This window comes from Schistocerca piceifrons, chromosome 3 (genome assembly GCF_021461385.2).
Source record: "Schistocerca piceifrons isolate TAMUIC-IGC-003096 chromosome 3, iqSchPice1.1, whole genome shotgun sequence".
NCBI classification, from domain to species: Eukaryota; Metazoa; Arthropoda; class Insecta; order Orthoptera; family Acrididae; genus Schistocerca; species Schistocerca piceifrons.
Window position 1 is genome coordinate 267,835,469 of NC_060140.1, and position 18,711 is coordinate 267,854,179.

The window sequence follows — 18,711 nt, forward strand, 5'->3', positions numbered from 1 at the left end:
TTAGAGGTGGGGCATTTGTCATATTACAAAAAATAGCCACAGCGTACATTTTTAAATAAAACTTGATGATATACTGCATTCAGTGGTGTATCAAACATTTTTGGAAGCTATTTATCTTTTTCACAATTAAAAGATACTTTTGTACAACTAATTTATAAATGTTCTGTATGTATGGATGCAGCAACTCCAGAAACTTTTTTTCCCCCCACAGTGACTTACAATAACATGGCTGCCAGACCAACAGAGATGGCATTTTACATGATGGAGTTCTGCAACAGTGAGTCCCCAACTGCGGCGCACCGGAAATACAGGTCCACATTAAACAAGGCTCTATCGACCAGATGTTTCAGTTATCAGTAGATGCAGAAGTTTAAGGAAACAGGATGTCTTTGTAAACACACACATATCAGGGCACAGCATGTGAAGTGCACACTTCATATGGTACACGACAGAGTTTCTTTCCATGTGTATTGAGCTTAAATTGAAATTAGTTTATCGTAACTGAAAAACGAATGATTAATAAAAGAAGTACACACAGAGTACTAGCCTGTCAATGTTCATTTCTTAGTTTAGGGTCATTCCATGTAAAGTCATCCAGGACATACTCCCACCACCTCAGATTTGGATGAAACTTAACTCATTTATTCTCACTATGGAGATAAACAACCACAACAATTTTCAGCATTTTTATTTCTGTTTCTATTTCATGACACTTAAAAGTTTGGATACTTTGTCCTTTTCAACACTGTTATCACACAAAATGACACTTGTTAATATTTTGAAAATAAGTTACCATTTTATTTAATTTTCATCCAAACACATACAATTTCAGGTTGCACACACTATAACACAAGGATTGTATGAAAACCCCTCATATATTTAAGTATAAGCATAAAGGAAGGCACAAATGACATTTTAATATTTTATTTTCCAAAAAACATGGTTTGCCATTACATTGAATATCCCATAAATGAAGAGAGAGAATCTGTAAAAAAGCTTTTATAAAATAATCAATGGTCAATCAAATGAAAAATAAAATTAATGGTTTCTCCTTTGTTAGTTTTTTATTTTGTAATAAATGATAGCTTTTAATTTTTTCTTAAAATGCTAAAATAAACAATTGAAATTTCAAAGGTCTTGAATAATGTACTTTGACCCAACTGAAATTTTAAGTTTTAAACTTATAGAAATATAGGTGCAACCAAAAATCTTTTTAAAACCAGCTCAAGTTAATTCAACTTTCTGAGCAATACTAGACACAATAGACTCATTTTTTCCTGAATGAAGCATATACAGTCATCTAAAAATTGGGAAATGCTTTCAGTTGATGTTTTAGGACATTTGATAACGAGCACACTAGGAATGAAGCCTGGGCAGATATTCTCCCATTTCAGCCAACGGAATGATGGCTACTGTTCTGAAGGATACAGAAATTTTACAGTAACATCATGTTCTATTCCATTTAATTAAACGATTGTGTTAAAGTACCAAAGATTGGAAATATTTACAAGCTATATGTCTTGATGGAATATGGACTTGCTGACTGGTAACATAACCATAACAAGTTACACTTAGGTACAAAGAAGAAACAAATTCAGTTGCTTACTATCCCCAGGTAACTGAATTGTTCTCAGCAAAAATTTCAAAATACTTCCAATGTTTCTGAATACCAGCATATCAAGCACAAAATATTTTTAACAAAAAGGGTTCTAGCAGAACCAAGCCTGAACAACAGAAGAAACTAAAAACTGAAGTCATAAATATTGTATGTTATGCTGCTCATGCTGTACTGGTAGCGAATAATGGGGGCAATTTACAAAGATTACTTCACCAATTTAAAAACACAAAAGGAATACAACAAGGAAATCTCATCTAAAAAAACTAAAAGTAATATCAAAAGCACCTGTAAAATGTAAATTAAAATTAGATAGTGTTGGTTGGTTGATTGATTTGGGAGAGGGGACCTAACAGCGAGGTCAGCGGTCCCATCGGATTAGGGAAGGACGGGGAAGGAAGTCAGCCGTGCCCTTTCACAGGAAACATCCCAGCATTTACCTGATGCAATTTAGTGAAATGACGGAAAAACTAAATCAGATAACGTAAAGAGGGTTTGAACGGTAGTCCTCCCGAATGTGAGTCCAGTGTGCTAACCACTGTGCCACCTTGCTCAGTAGTAGATAGTGTGCCAATTGAACAAGTGATGAGCTTTAATTATTAAAGAACTGTTATCACTTGCTAAGAAGACTTAACCAAGGAAGTGGAAAATCAAGTGACAAAGGCAGTAAGGCTGGCCGGATGCCGGCAAAATACTGTATGCAGAAACAAATTTATGACAACTGAGGTGAAAATAAAAATACGTATAGGCGTGGTACGTTCTGATTAATCATACGCAGCAGGAACTACAGCAGAAACAATAAAGATAAAACAACAGTTAACGGCAGTGGAAATTAAGGTGCTGAGACAGATCCAAGGAGTAATCATGTGCGACAATAGGACAAATGTGTTGATAAGGGAACTGCGTGGGATACAAAATAAAAATAAATGTAATTGGAATCAAACAATGGAAAATCCACGATGGAATGTAACAATATTAGAGAAGGAAAGTTACCACTCACCATATAGAGGATATGCTGAGTCGCAATAGGCTTTTGGCCATTAAGGCCTTTGTCAGCAATAAATACACACACACACACACACACACACACACACACACACACACAACTTCAACTTGCACACATGTCTGCAGTCTCAGACTACTGAAACCACAATTACTGAAAGTAATTGGAAGGATGATATGGAAGAAGAAACTGAAAGAGGTTGGTTTTAGACAATTTATACAAAACTTACTCAAATTTTAAAAGTGAATATCCAAAAGGTAAAGTAGATTTTTCTACATTTGGTTCACTTTGCCCAAAATGATGTGTTTTGCTGGGGGCTAACGGTATCCTCTCAGTATGTACCTGTACCATTTATCACAACATAAATGTATCATTATTTCAAGAAAGCTGTAAACATCTCACAAAAATGGCAGTATATGAAAGCACAACCTCTGCATGTATCTACTGTGCTATAACAAGTGTCCTAAACAACTGTGCTGAAGATGAAATCATCGATTTTCATTAACAGATTATAATAGGCAAAACATAAACGATTACATACACACAAACTTTACTGACTTTCTCATCTAAATTGGAAAAGGTTGCTCCACATTATATATTACCAATTCTCAATCAAAATATCATACGACACTTTAAGAATCATCTGATGCAAAAGTCGCTGTACAGTGTCAGTGGACTTTAGTGAAAATTACCCTTGTACTACCCAGGATGAAGCCCAATGATACCAATGAACATTCTTGCACTGCACCGGTCTCTACGGTCCACAAATCCAGGAAACTGTGTCTGAATTTGCCAAAGAAACAACCAAATGCTCAAATATCCAACAATTTGGAATGGATGTGCAGGCCAATAAAAGAATAAATTTAATTTTATAAAATTAGGTCTTCATTAAAACAATTTTCATACCAGTGCTGAGTAGTCATTCTTCACAACTAGCCATGGAAGAACTGAGTGTGAAGATGTAGGAGAGACAGTTACCAGATTAGCACAAAAGGGGAATTTTACAGGGTGTGAAGGTGACATGGTATGTTACACTTTCCACCTTCTAATACCATGTCACCCTCACAACATCCCCACAACGACCCCATTAAGTTTTATTTACATTCCCAACAAGCTTTTTTGCTATCTCTGATAAAGTGACAACACTCTGCATACAATTGTTCATAATGAATACAGTTCTCCTCTGTGTGATGGCATTCAAAGACGCATGTGTCTGTGTGCAAAGCCCATCGCAGCATTCCTCAGCCCACCAGGAGACTGGGATATGTCGAGGTAGAGAATAGGATCAGAAGATCGAACATTCTGAGGCAGTAAGGATAATATTCGTAAGGTACTCTACGTGATCGTACCTGCCGCGGAAATGTCGTTTATCGAAGGTTGCCAGTGAAGAGCAGAGCCTCCAGCCAGCTCTAGCAAGCTGACAGCTGGTCTTCCACACAGACGAGACACACTTTAGCAGATGAATTATGCACAGATAATGGTCACTGACATATGGGTTTGAGAGGATGGACCACTCTAGATTGTGGGCAATCTGTGCATTTCAGAATGAGAGATCCACGTGTGGGAAAGTGTGTGTGGAATCTGAAAGAAATGTGTATTCACCAGTGTTGAGAAAATGAGAGTACACCGGTTGAGAATATCTGACAGGAAAGAGCTTCTCAGACAGGCTCTCAGAGAGCCCCAAATGGTATGGTGGGCATTAAAATTGCCGAGTAGAAGAAAGTGTTGAGAGAGCTGAGTGATAAGCAGCAGTGTGTGTAGTGTGGTGAGATCAGATGACGGGTGTATGTAGATATTACAAAGAGTAAAGGTATAACGGGGGAAAGAAAGACAAAATGGCAACAGCTTGTAACTGGGTGTTCAAAGAAATGGTTTGACTATGGATGTCATCCAGAATGAACATCATGATTCCCCCATGAGCTGCAGTTCCTTCCTCTGAAGGAAACCCAAAACATAACTGGAGTGAAGTGTAAGAGGACAAAGTGGTCTTGAGGGTGTAATTTCGTTTCTTAGAAGCACAAATCAACTGGGCATTCCAATTGCAAAAGGAGTTGTAAGTCTGCTCTGTGTGATCTGATGCCACAAATGTTCCATTGCAAAACAGCCATGTTAGATGGTAGGAGATATTTCTCTCCTAAGGGACAATTAGTTCGGTCGCTGCAAGGTGCCAGATTTTGGCTGCATACTTCTACAGGGTCCTGAGGCTGGAGAATCCCATTCCATTATTTTTTCAGAGGTACCAGTAACCTTCCAGGTGGAGAATCGGTTGGTGATTCACACGGGTGAAATGGAGGTGTAGCAGACAGATATGTTGTGCGGTGTCAACATTAGAGAGGATCTCTGATTTGGAGACGGGGAAGAACGTTTTGTCTTTGTTTGACTTCTTAGTACCTTTGTGTTTGTCAGATGTGGACCCAGATGTTTGCTCACTTGAGGTGCGCAAAAATTATCTCCAGATTATTTCTTTTTCAATTTCAGTTGTTCTGGTCGCACCACACCACAGGTGACTTCACTGGTGTGGGCAAATGTTCTTTTGCGCGTCGAACAGCTTTAGTGGATGGAGATGAGAATGTCACCTTAGCACCAGGCAATTTCACAACTATAGCACTGAACTGGAGGTCTCAGGTCTGTGTGATCCTATCTTTCGTGGATCATGATGTAGCAACAATGACACTGTAACTGCTGGATAGTGGTAGGCAAGGCTTTCTGCTAGCTAACATTTTGCAACATTGAAGGGTACCTTATCATTCCCTGAATCTCCTGAATGGCTTGCTCATTGAGGTACAAAGGGCATTCGCAGGATGAAGTGGCACAATTGCCACGGCAGTTGATGCAGCAGGGAGAAGGTGGTGGGCAGTCTCCCTCGTGAACATCCTTGCTAAAAGTTACACATTTGGCTGTGTTTTTACAGGACATGCAAGTATGGTTATAATGCTGACATTGGTAGCAACACATTGAGATTTTTATGTAGGGTCAGATGATGATGACTTCATAGCCCACCTTGATCTTCGATGGGAGCTCTACTGTACCAAATGTTAAGAAAAGAGTGTGGGTAGGCACTAATTCTGCATCAAACCTATTCATAACCTCGTGGACTATTGTTGTTATGCCCTGATCAGAGAGATAATGTTGTGTATCTCCCTCAATCACACCATCAAGCAGCCGAGTGTATGACACCATGTGAAAAATTCAGTGTTCGATAGACCTTCACATGAACAGGTTATCCGTGAAGGAGCGTTACTTTAAGCAGTTTTTGAGCTTGAAAGGCATTGTCTGTCTAGAAGCAAAGATAGACTGTGTACGCAAGTGCAGGACTTTGGTGGGTCTGCAATTGTATCCACACCTTGCTGAATGATGAACAGGTTCACTGCAGCAAAGTTCTGACTTCCTCCTGAGCTTGATACCATGAGGTAGTGGGGTGCAACTGGAAAATTCATAGGGTCTTTGGCCTCATTCCATTTCCATTTAATAGACAGAAGCGCGGGTGAATCCCCCATGACTATCCATGTCTCTGATGGTGCGCTCCTTCCTTCTGGGAGGGCCCCACAGAGGGAGAACATACTCATCTCAGGTAACTGTTGCCATCTCCGGTCACACCTCCTGAACTCCAGACAGAGAGACAAACTGGCAATTGAGAAGGTAAAAGCTCAGGCCTTTACCAGGGGTATGCATGAGCCGTACCTCTTGATCAGCATGCTGGGAGTTACGCATTACCCAGTTTCCCTTTATGTATCAATGTCATGAGCCAGTCTTCAGGCGTACACACAGGGAGCAAAAAAGGCAAACAGGGAGACCACAAACACCAATGCGGAGGAAGAACAGGTTGGAAAAAGAAAAGAGAGAGACAAAAATGAAATCCACCAAAGTCTTCAGATACTTTCACAAGTTTCGGTTTCCTTATTGTACACTAGACATGGTCCTTACGGGAGGGGAGAAAGAATAGGAGGAGGATAGACATGCAACATGGAAAAAGGAAGGTATATTGCAATGACACAGGCCCCATGTGTGCCACGCACATACAAAAGAGTTGCGAGTCCCCTGGTGCATTTAGCTGGGGCTGGCAGATGAGAGGAAGGGGAGACTTGGGCAGGGGAGAAGAGGGTGTGGGTGCAGGATAAGTGGAGTTAGGGTCTTGGGAAAGGGGAGATGTAGGTGCAGGGTGGGGTAAGTGGAGACTGAAGCCAAGAGGATTACAAGAACAAAGGATGTGTTGCAGGGGTGATTCCAGTCTACGTAGTTCAGCAAAAATCGTGCTTCGGGGAAGGGAGAGATCCAGATCGCACAGGTAATGAAGCAGCTATTGAAATCGAAACATGCTGAGCACTATGTTCAGTGACTGAGTGGCCGACTCGGCTTTGTTCACAGTTTGTCATGGTCATTCATTCGGGTGGAAATTCTCATAACTGCTGAAGTGCCATGTTTCTGGCCATACCCACATAAAATGCTGTTCAAAAACTGCAGCAGTTCTACTAAATGATGTGGCTGCTTTCACAGGTGGCACTGCCTCTGATGGAATACAATAAGCCTATGCTGGAACTGGGGTAGGTTACGCTGGGTAGGTGCACTCTACAGGTCCTGCACCTGGGCCTTCCACATGGATATAGCTCATGTGAAAGGGGCTGGGAGAGTGTGTGATGGACTAGGATATTGTATAGATTGGGTGGGCAGCTGACTACCACTTTAGGAGAATTGGAAAAGCATTACAACATTCCTTATTTCCTGGCAGAGGACATTATCAGTTGTCAGGAGTTGCTCCTTTGCAGCTCGTTCTTGGGGACAACAGAAGGATTAAGGGTGCCTGAGGCAGGAGATGGGAATCAGATTGCAGACTAGGTTTCGGGGATAGTGTGTCTGCGATGAACTTAGTGGCACCTTAAGCATACTGGGCAAGGAATTTCTCATCACTGCAGATATGCCATCCACAGGTAGAAAGACTATATGAGAGCAGTTTTCTGGGGAGGGAAGGGATGACAGCTGTTAAAATGCAAGTATCATTGATGGTTAGTGGCCTTGCTATGAATAGAAGTATGTATGGAGTCATCACAGAAGTAGAGGTCAACATCAGAAAGATGACATGTTGGACTGAGGAGGATTAGCTGCAGCGAATGGATGAGGAGTTGTTGAGGCTGGGAGGAATGAGGACAGGGTGTCTAACTGGCTAAAGATCATGATGATATCATCAATGAACCTCAACCAAACAAGGGCTTTGTCAGCACATTCTGCCCGAACTTTCCATACCATATTTATAAAATATAACTAAAGGAACTGCTGACCTGTCATTAAAACATGTTTCTCCATTTCAAGAACTAATTTAATTATTTATGCATCAGGCTACCACAGTGAGTCAACTTTACATTTGTACAGCACATGAATAATAGACAGGGTGTTTGTTTTAATTAACTTTAAACAACTAAATATCTCGAAAATGGCACATTATACAAAAGAAATGTTGTAGGTTAAAGTTGATATTAGTAAAGAGGACATCTGCCTGTGCTGCAACCAGCCTACCTCCTAACTAACCCGGAGTGGGTGGGATCAACTTTGCATTTTCAAATGGAAAACACCCCCCCCCCCCTCCCCATTTTATTGCATATTTCGATTATACGGCAAAAATTATGTTCATTTAACAATTGTTTCCCATTCATGATAGATGGTACTATAATCAACAGACATCAAGTGTGCCTGTTTTTGGAACCAATGCATTTGGGTCTACATTTCATTTATGATGTAAATGTAAAACTATGTTCAAAATTTACTTTAGTGATGCAAAGTTGATTGTACACTACAATATGGTCAGCTGTTTTAATGTCTGGTTAGAAACTACATTTAGTGTGTCCAGGCACAATGACATGGATGTCATGGTTTTCTGTGCCAATTGGGAGTTCGATCCCAAACAGTAGGGGTAGTTAGGAGGTGGCCAATTGTAGCATAGACAGATGTCCCCTTTGCTGATACTAACTTTTCACCTAGAACATTTTTTTTTCCGTAGGATCATCTTTTTGAGATATACAGTTGTTTCACATTAAAACAAACACCTTCATAATTATAATGATAAAAATGTTATGTGGATTTATGAAATGTCTTTCTTCTTAACATTCAGAAATTTCCTCAGTTCATTCTCGCTGAATGTGAGTAGTGAAATCTAACAGAAATGACACCAGTATGGTGGTAATAAAAACAAAGAAGAAGTTGACTGGCCAGATAAAGGGTGAGAAACAAAGCGATAATACCAAAAAGAAGATGAGATGGAAGGAGGGATGAGAAAAGCATAAATTGTTTACAACACGGCAGAGATACTCATTCCCTGTTGGACAGAAAGAAACCAGCTGAGATATGCTGGGAGGGAAGTTACACTGATGTCAACAATTGGAGCTTTGGGTAAGTTGCAAGTTGCAGATTAATTTGTTCCCTAGTTGTATGGCTTAAATGGAAATAGAGATGAAAAGGTACTGGGCATATCTGATCTGGAACTGCAGTTATGGAATGGTGATAAATCTGATGTGTGTGAAGGAGAGGTACTGAGGATATCAGACTACGAAACAAAAGAAGTGAAAAAAGCGTGTGAAAACTGAACCGCATATCAAGTCGCACACAACATCAGTATAGGAAAGACTGATTTCATTTAACACTTGAATGTTGCACGCATCATAGGCAAGTATTCATAGTTCGCTCGAGTCATCTACAGTTTACACTATTTGTGTCATGTTGAACTATACTAAAGCAGTAAAGATTTCGCAGGACTAAGGACTGGACTAATTTTTGTTTAATCTGAAGAAAAAATAATTTCCTACAGTTTTGGATTGTATATAGGCAGGAAAGAGATTTCCAGTATACTGCAACAGTTTGTTCTTCACAATTCAGATGCTCATCCAAGATTATGCGATGGTCTTTTACTGTTTTTTTGAAATGTTAACTGGGTACAGCTGAGGAGTGATGGAGGAACTGTTTCACAAAAATGTCTGCTGATCAACTTTCTGTGCGATATGAGGTGACCTGTGACTTCCTAGGATTCAGTTTAAGATCCAGATTTTGTGAGCTTTGTGATACTGAACAAAAACCATCACTGTATGTAAGTGGTTGTTAAAAGATTGAAGCATTGAAGACATGTCACTGATATACAGCAGATATCACTTTTCACAATGTTTAAAGCGCTAGGATGACATTCTAAAAAAGTGTCAAAGTTTCTGTAGCAGATTTTGATTTCGTGCCTACCCTGTGAGTCCCTACAGGTAAATATCAAAATGCTTCCTCCAATCTCAAAAAAGCATTGATAAGATGATGATGATGATGTGTGAATACCTATTCTTATTAGTCAACAGATTTGAAAGATCATTTACTCGCCAACTCAAGTCCATTAAGAACACTTAGTAAAGAGCAAGAAGAATTGAAATCTCCAAATCTTTTGGTTTGTATTTCTTTTAGGTCAGTACAAAATAATAATACTGTATCCTCCAGCTTCCTGAGAAGCAATATTCATTTCTGTAGTTCCTGATAGTTAAGGACACATTAGCCATCTTCAACTGGTTTTTAGTGTGCTACTCTTTTGGAATGTTATTTCACATTGATTTTAAACAGTTAAAAAATTATGTAAATAACCTTTTAACTGGTCACTGTGCTTGACTGTATCTCACTGAACTTTCGCACAGTACATGTTATGCCCTGTCGTATTCTTCTTAGTTGATCTGAGGGACAATGGTATAAGATTAAAACTAGTGGTATATTGAAATCGTATAACTTGCTTCTTCAACAATGAAAGAACAAAATGCAATGAACAAATAGTTTATAATGAGATACAGTCAGCATAATACTACTTGTACAGTATAAAAGAGAGAAACCAAGGAAATCTGAAATTTAAAAATAAAAACTCAACAGCATAAAAATTTAAAGAGAAATTTGAAAGATTAAATGCATACTTGTGTACGACTTCATATCATCTGGAGAGCCAAATCCTCATCATTTATGACTGAAGATTGTACTGGTAGCGGAGCTTGAAGTATTCGATACAAAATGACGAATATAAGAAGTTCATCTAATTCACACTAGCATGTATCCAAAACCATAAGAGTGCTTATCTCTAAACTCACCTATCTTCCAACAGAACTTGGTCAAATTCTGATGATGATACTAGAAAGAGTATTGATGTGACACAGTCAAAACACTGAAACCATTTTTGTCTCTGAGATCGCTGGCCCCCAACATCAACAAATTGGAATGGAATGTTATTGATCAGAACCACAAACTCTGAGATTCCTTTGGTTGCTTTACGACAATGCAAGATGTCTTGATGTGTGGGTACATAATCCTGAAAAAATAAGAAATAAAAACATATATAAACTAATAGTTGGCTGAAATACAGATGGAACAGAATTTATTTGGTAAAGTAACAGTCAACCAAGAATTTTCTAGAGGAACTGACTTTTACACAAATAGTTGTCATTATTAAAGAAACAATACCACATAATTGATTTTTCCAATTTTCCTGGTTTCGGTCAGTTGGGAAACTTGCCTGCTTTTACCATAGAATGTCGAAATTTCACTTCTTTACAATGAAAATTAAGCTGGAAGAATACTATGTACGCCACACAAGTAGTTTTTATGTGTAAATTCTGTGAAAATGCAAAAGAATGAAATTTTGCGTCACACCAATGTCAGAAGCATTGTGAGGCTGTTCACAGATGATGCTTTTGTCTATAGGGAGGATGCAACATCTGTAGACTATAACAAAATGCCGGAGGAGCTGCAGAGAGTAAAAAGTTCTTGGCTTATTTGCCACATCAAATTCGGATAAAATCACAGGCTTTTGTTGATCGCCTCCATCATTATCATTGTCATCATCAGGGACATATTTCACTGGAGTGAAACAGGCAAGGCTCCCACTTTTACAATCTGAGGAGGGCATGAGATTGGCTGGATTACGTCATAACAACAACATGGAGATAGTACATATGGAAGCGGGCCTCTCTACGTCCATAAATTGCTTGCAGCACCATCCATGACAACAAGTGGTAGACTTCCTCTTTGCTTTTCCTTTATCAACTGCAAGCTTCCATGCATTGCTAAGTGAACAGCAAGTACCTCTACCTACGTTGTTTTCACAAAGTCTAATTTTAACTGCTGCCCTGACCACAGAGTCCCAGTAGTTAAATTCATGAGAAAGTATTCTTATTCGTTCGAACCAAATTTTGTGTTTATTTAACTGGCTGTGATTGGTCACCACAGATTTTTCCAAATACCTGTATTTAAGGTGACACAGCAATGGTTAATAGTCCCTATAGAGTGGCACAGTAACTTTTGCCACAACTGGAAGGACTATTATAAATTTCTGGCACCCTCAGGTCGAGATTATCTACAACGGGTCGCAATATTTCTTTAAGTTTCTTGGCTGTTTAGAACTCTACCTATCTTAGTAGCTGTTGTGCCACTGAATGGAAACTGTGGTACATGCTGGTCTTCTCGGCTTGTTTGAAAGGTGTCATGCCTGTTTCCTCGACAGCACTGACCTAATATAAATGGCAGAATACCGTTCCTTCTGAACACTGTTGTCATATGGTTAATCTTGAGCCGATATGATCCTATTCTGAAATAATCCTGCCTAAGCTATGCAGCATAGCTAGCTCTCTTTTGAATTGGATGATGGAAGGTACACTCATTGAGATACAGGTTTATATGCAACAGTTTTCTCTATGCAGAATGCCAAATTGTCCATCAGCTTTTTGTTCGATTAGCACACCTAGGGAAGTCACTTTCCACCGTTTTCCACCTTCATTGTAAATCTTATGATTTATATCATTCAAATAGTCAATGAACTGCTGCAGCACCTCACTCCCATGTGATCAAATTAAAAATGTTTTATAAACATATCTAAAAAAAAACAGGATGGACAGAAGAGAGCATTTTTTCAATGCTTGTTCTTCAAAATACTCCAAGAATCCTTGAGATTTTATCCAAATTTGAGGAAACAAGTAAAGCAGGAACTTTTTATGCAAGGACACTGTCACGAAAGACATCATAGCCAGGTCTGCTGAGAATTGATGACTGGGTACTGACTGACAGCTGTCAACGACTCTCAAAACAACTCTTCACTTTCTCATTTTACTGTCAAGTGAGCCACAATTTATTTCCCAGTGTACACATCATATAGTGAAATGCTATTCATACTTATTAATGAAGGCCTTGACTTTAGAACTGCTTTCTAACATGGTATTGTTTCTTAAATGACAAATTCTGCAATTATTTTCCTCTAAGTGACAAAATGCCAATTTCAAAGACTTTATTGTTCTCTGTAAATGGCCAGTTTACTCACCATTCTTGCTATCCTCTCCAAATTATCAAAGAAGTACTGAACAGAATCACTCTGGAAAGAAGCAGAGGAATATCAGCTAATTACTCTGAAACAGGTAGCACTTCTAAATAAAAAAAAGGGTTTTGTATAAGAATCAATCTGATACAGCCAGTGTTGGACAACATACATGCTGACAGTTTCCATGCATCTAAATGCACCTGCAACATTGTTGCAACAACTAACTACAATTATTTCACAGTGTAAGGAAAGCTTAAACAGGCCAATTGGTAAACATGGACAGCTAATTCTGGGATTTCAGACTCTCAAACTCTTCCACAGTGAAAAACCTAGCATTCTGACCAATGTCTCCAACATTCAACACTTCAATTCAAATCAAGAACTTGTTAGCTGCAGTACATCGCACCATTCTAGATACGGACCATCTTTCCAATATCTACACTCGTTTACATCTGGATCACTCCATAGCAATCAACCAATTCTGCCTAATTTTTAGAACTTTTTGTCTTACATTTCTCTAAATTTTTGTTTGGTGCACCCATATAGTTAAAAAATACTGCAAATTTGAAGAGCTTTTGAGCATGCCAATGTTTCATTTTTGAGAAATACTTGTCAGATTTTCCAAACATTTTGAAGAGTTAATTGGAGTATAGCTCCTAAAATACTACAGCTACAGGTAACTGGTGCCTTTTTAAAGCTGTGCTTCACTTTGATATGTAACAACAATACTGTAAGATTAATTTTCCAAAAATCTCAAGTTTTTATTTATTCATGTTTTTTAAAATCTCAAATCATTCATTTTATTTTTCCTCAAAAATATATGTCTGTGTCACCTGTTTCTGACTGTTAATAATAAAATTTGAAATGAGGAAAGGATGTATTGAACGTGAAGCTAATTTTTAAGTGCAGTACAACACTACATCAATTTTTCTTAGCAGTTGATACTCCAAGAAACAGTCAACTCTAACTGTTATTGAGTAGCTTTTTACTGGTGTAGAACTAACTTGAGGAAAAGGAAGAGTTGTCACATATATTGAGACATAACAAAAGTTCAAAACCATTGAAACAAGTAGATTTATTACGAATAAGCGCACAGAAGTTTGTGCTTGTGAATTAATAATGAAGATAGTTAACTTTTAATTGTAACTGTATACAGATCCATCATAGGAAATTTTAAACTCTTTTTGAGGCTTACGGATTTCTTACTATGCTCTGCGCCAGACAGCAACAAGCTGTTCTTAGTCTGTTGTGATTTCAGTACACATTTTGTAAAGAAATCTGATAGATAAAATGATTTGGAAAATTTGTTTGGTCCAACACAGCGTGTAAAGAAACTAGGACTCTGATAATGTTTTCTTTGATGTAGCTCAAAGCATGAAAAGAACCATACATAAAGTAACAAATGTTCTGTCTTATCACAATGCACAGTTAGTTAGGATAAATAAGATACTCCCTTATTGTACAGATATTACTCAGCAGAAATTTAACAATATTTTACAAGAAATGCTACAAGGACAGAAGGGAGTTATCAAAGATATTGAAAATGAACTCCCAACATGGTATGGTTACCTTACAAGGAAACATCCCCAACTTAACATATTTTAAGGAGAAAAAAGCACACTCATGGTAAATCAATCCTAGCAATGGTTACTGTGTGAAAATTTGGCCAGTTATGACTTTCTGACTGTGCAGCTTTTAAATTTGATGAATACAGGTTGTTTGTTATTCACTCCATCCCACTGCAGCCTCTTAATTAGCCGAGTGTGAAGTAATGTACAGCAGAGTGTCAACCAGAGCCCTCCTATTAATGGGATGTTAATGGCAAAGGAAAATGAGGGGAGAGTGGGTCACTTCTGCTGAATGTGTTTTGAAATCTTGTTCACAAACACATTGTTTTACAGGAAAATAGTACCTAATATGCCAACTCACACACATGCACATTCAATATTACTTTGCCTGAAAATCAAACTGAATAAACCTAAGAAACCAAAGCATAATTTTGAAAGAGTTGACGATTTTTGATGTACAATTTAATCATGTCAATCACATTGAAGGATATTGCATCTCCTGCAAATGTACTTCTCTTTAACAGTGTCAGTTTTCCCATCCAAAGATAATAATTCACAACAGTGATGTTAATAATTTAATAGTACTATGCTACTTCTTTAATGATGCACTCATTCATTTTGTTAATTTGAACTTCACTTGCAAAACACAACATAAGTATTCAAAGTAGAGAGACCTCTGGCACCAACTATACTGAGGTGACGAAAGTCACGGGCTAGCGATATCCACATATACATATGGCTGTAGTAACGCATACACAAGGTACAAAATGGCTGTACATTGGAGCACTTGTCATTTGTAATCATGTGATTTATGTGAAAAGATTTCAACGTGATTATGGCCATACCATGGGAATTAACAGAACTGAAGGCAGAATGGTAGTTGGAGCTAAGTACATGGGACGTTCCATTTTGGAAAGCATTAGAGAATTCAATATGCCAAGATCCAGTGTAAAAAGTGTGTGGAGAATGCCAAATTTCGGACATTACTTCTCTCCACGGATAATGTAGTGGCAGACAGCCTTGACTTAACAACCAAGAGCAGTGGAGTTTATGTACAGTTGTAAGTGCTAACAGACAAGGAACACTGTGTGAAATAACTGCAGAAACCAATTTGGTACATCCAACAAATGTACCTGTTTGGACAGTGTGGCGAAATTTGGCATTAATGGGCTATGGTAGCAGATGATTGATGCAAGTGCCTTTGCCTACTGCACAACATCGCCTGCAGCGCCTCTCCTGGGCTCATAACCATACCGGTTGGTACCTATATGACTGGAAAATCGTGGCATGGTCAGATGAGTCCCAATTTCAGTTGGTAAGAGCCGATGGCAGGGTCGAGTATAGTGTAGATTCCAAGAAGCCTTGGACCAAAGTTGTCGAAAAGGCACTCTGCAAGCTGGTGGTGGCCCATAATGATGTGGGCTGTGTTTACATGGAATGGACTGGGTCCTCTGGTCCAACTGAACTGATCATTGACTCGAAATGGTTATGTTCGGCTACTTGTAGATGATCTGCAGTCATTCATGGACTTTGTGTTCCCAAATAATGATGGAATTCTTTTGGATAACAATACACCATGTCACCAGTCCACAATTCTTTATGACTGGTTTGAAAAACATTCTGTACGGTTTGAACAAATGATCTGGCCACCCATCAAACATTTATGAGACATGATTGAGAGGTCAGTCATACACAAAATCCTGCACCGGCAACGCTTTTGCAAGTGTGGATAGCTATAGAGGCAGCATGCCTCAATATCTCTGCAGAGGATTTTCATTGACTTGTTGAGTCCATGCCACATCAAGTCGCAGCATTATGTTGGGCAAAAGGAGGTCCGAGTCGATATTAGGGTGCATCCCACGACTTTTATCATCTCAATGTAATTGTTGGAAACTGCACACCACGATACCTATGAACAACACACTATCACTTGTTTGTTCATTGACATATGAACATGAACCTCTTGCTCGCTCTGCTGTAGAGCATTTCACACTTGGGCTTAGGTGGCTGCATTGAGCTTGAGTGAGTGGCAAACAACCGGTGAGTGTGAAATTTAAAAGCTGTACACTCAGTCAGCCATAACTGCATACTTTCAGAATTATGAACCAAATTTTTGTGCGAGATCGATTGCTGGGGCTGGTATCTTGACGTGTGCGTTTTTCTCCTTAAAATATGAGGTTCAGTTGGTGATGTTTCCTTGTTAGGAGACCACCAGAGGAAATATGACCTCCTAAAATTAGCACTGGAAATCTCCATGATACAGAAGGAGAGGAAGACCCAAACTAAACTGGGAAACTGGAGTGAGGCATGCAATGCAGAATAGAGCTATGTACGACGAAGATTGGCAAGATAGGTTATGAAAACCTAGGTGCAAGAGACACCACATGGTATATGAAACTCACAAGAAGGAGAAGTTTAGAAGAGATAATCTGGGATCATATTTACAAGTCGACAATAATTAAACCACATGAAATTAAATCATCATAATTTCTGAACAGTTTGTGTTAGGACATCCAAACTTCATGTTTGATCATGTGGCATGACAGGAATTAGTATGCACATTCAAGGTTTGGTTTAGAAATGAAGCTCACTATCATTTGAATGGGTTCGTCAATAAGCAAAATTGGCTCATTTGGGGGATTGACAAACAGCATTTTGCGAGCAAGAAGCCTCTTAACCCTCAATGGGTGACTGTGTGATGTGCAATGTCCAGTCATGGAATAATTGGTGCGATATTCATTGATGGTATGGTGTCTACCAAACGGTACATAAAACTTTTGGAAGATGATTTCATCCCAATTCTCCAAAGTGACCCTGATTTTGACAAGATGTGGTTCATGCAAGATGGAGCTCAACCCCATCGAAGGAGGAGAGTGTTGGATGCCCTGGAAGAGCACTTTGGGAACCACATTCTGGTCCTGGGGTACCCAAAGGCCACTGGCATGGGCCTTGATTGGCCGCCATATTCTCCGGATCTGAAGAACATATGCAACTTATTTTTGTGGGGCTTTATTAAAGACAAGGTGTACAGCAATAATCCCAAAACCATTGCTGAGCTGAAAACAGCCTGGACAACACTGATGTTCCAACACTTCAGCAGATCATGCAGAATTTCGCTATCCGTCTCCGCCGCATGATCGCCAATGATGGCCAGCATAGCGAACGTGCCATTACCTAAATTCGAATATTTATGACGACGTTTACATGTTGAATAAATTGTGTGGACCCCATAGTTTTTAGTAACTTACTTTTTTTCACATAGTTCAATAATTGTGATCCCATGTAATGAACCAAATGCCGACATAAAATTTAATTTTGTTCACGATAAATTCATATCATTATCTGAAAATAGTTGTTCTCATAAACAAATCACCCATGTAAAAAAGATCATGGATCACTAGAAGGTTTAAAGTATCTTTCGAAGGGAAAATAGGAATCTGCCTATTGTCAAGAACAAGTAAAATCCTAGTAGTTGCAAAACCACCCAAAATTACTACAAAAAGTTTTTTAAAAACTAAGAGCATGCATATTATGTCAGAAACCAGTATTTCAACAACAAATTTAAATCAATAATGAAAATAGTAAAATGAAAGAAAGGACAACAGGCCAGAGAATAGGATAACATCACTGTTGACTTAAACTGAAGGGCTATAAATGAAAAGTCACACGTAGCGGCCCTGTTTAATATTCATTTCTTAAAAGTAGTAGGAATTTTAAGAACAAGCAACTCGGGAGAGAAATCCAAGCAGTTTGTTGAAAAAGCAATATTCAATTCTTAAAAGTAGTAGAAAATTTAAGAACAGGCAATTCAAGATAGAAATCATATTTATGTCTTGCCCACTTCTCATTCTAAAATTAAGAAAATTTCATTTTGAAAGAAAAGCTACCTTCATCTCCCATAAAATAGTGCAGTCTCTTCTAAAATGCATAATCTATAACTAAATCAGGACATTTTTTCAGAGGGATTGAATATAATTTGTAAACAACTCTATAAGGAAGGTAATACAGATATCAATAACTGCCGACAGTTTCATTACTGACATTTTCCAAAATATTTGAGGAGATGTATTCTAGAATAGTATCCCACCTGAGCAATAGTAACATCCTCAGCAAGTCACAGTTTGGATTAAAGAAGAGTTCTCTGCTGAAAATGCTATCTGGAAGTTCACTCCTCAAATTCTACAGGCATTCAATACCAAAACAGCATTGGTTGGTATTTTCTATG

At 38.6% G+C, this 18,711-nt stretch overlaps 1 protein-coding gene across 1 annotated transcript in view; it reads right to left on the bottom strand.

The window, feature by feature from the left end:
• The window catches only part of LOC124789944 (guanine nucleotide-binding protein subunit alpha homolog), a 71,453-nt gene that overhangs the window by 18,696 nt on the left and 34,046 nt on the right, over positions 1 to 18,711 (bottom strand). Inside the window, exons 2-3 of the mRNA XM_047257474.1 lie at positions 12,922 to 12,972; positions 10,703 to 10,920 (exon numbers count right to left, since the gene is read on the bottom strand). Coding sequence (XP_047113430.1) covers positions 10,703 to 10,920; positions 12,922 to 12,972 — 269 coding nt within the window. The remainder of the gene's footprint in view (positions 1 to 10,702; positions 10,921 to 12,921; positions 12,973 to 18,711) is intronic.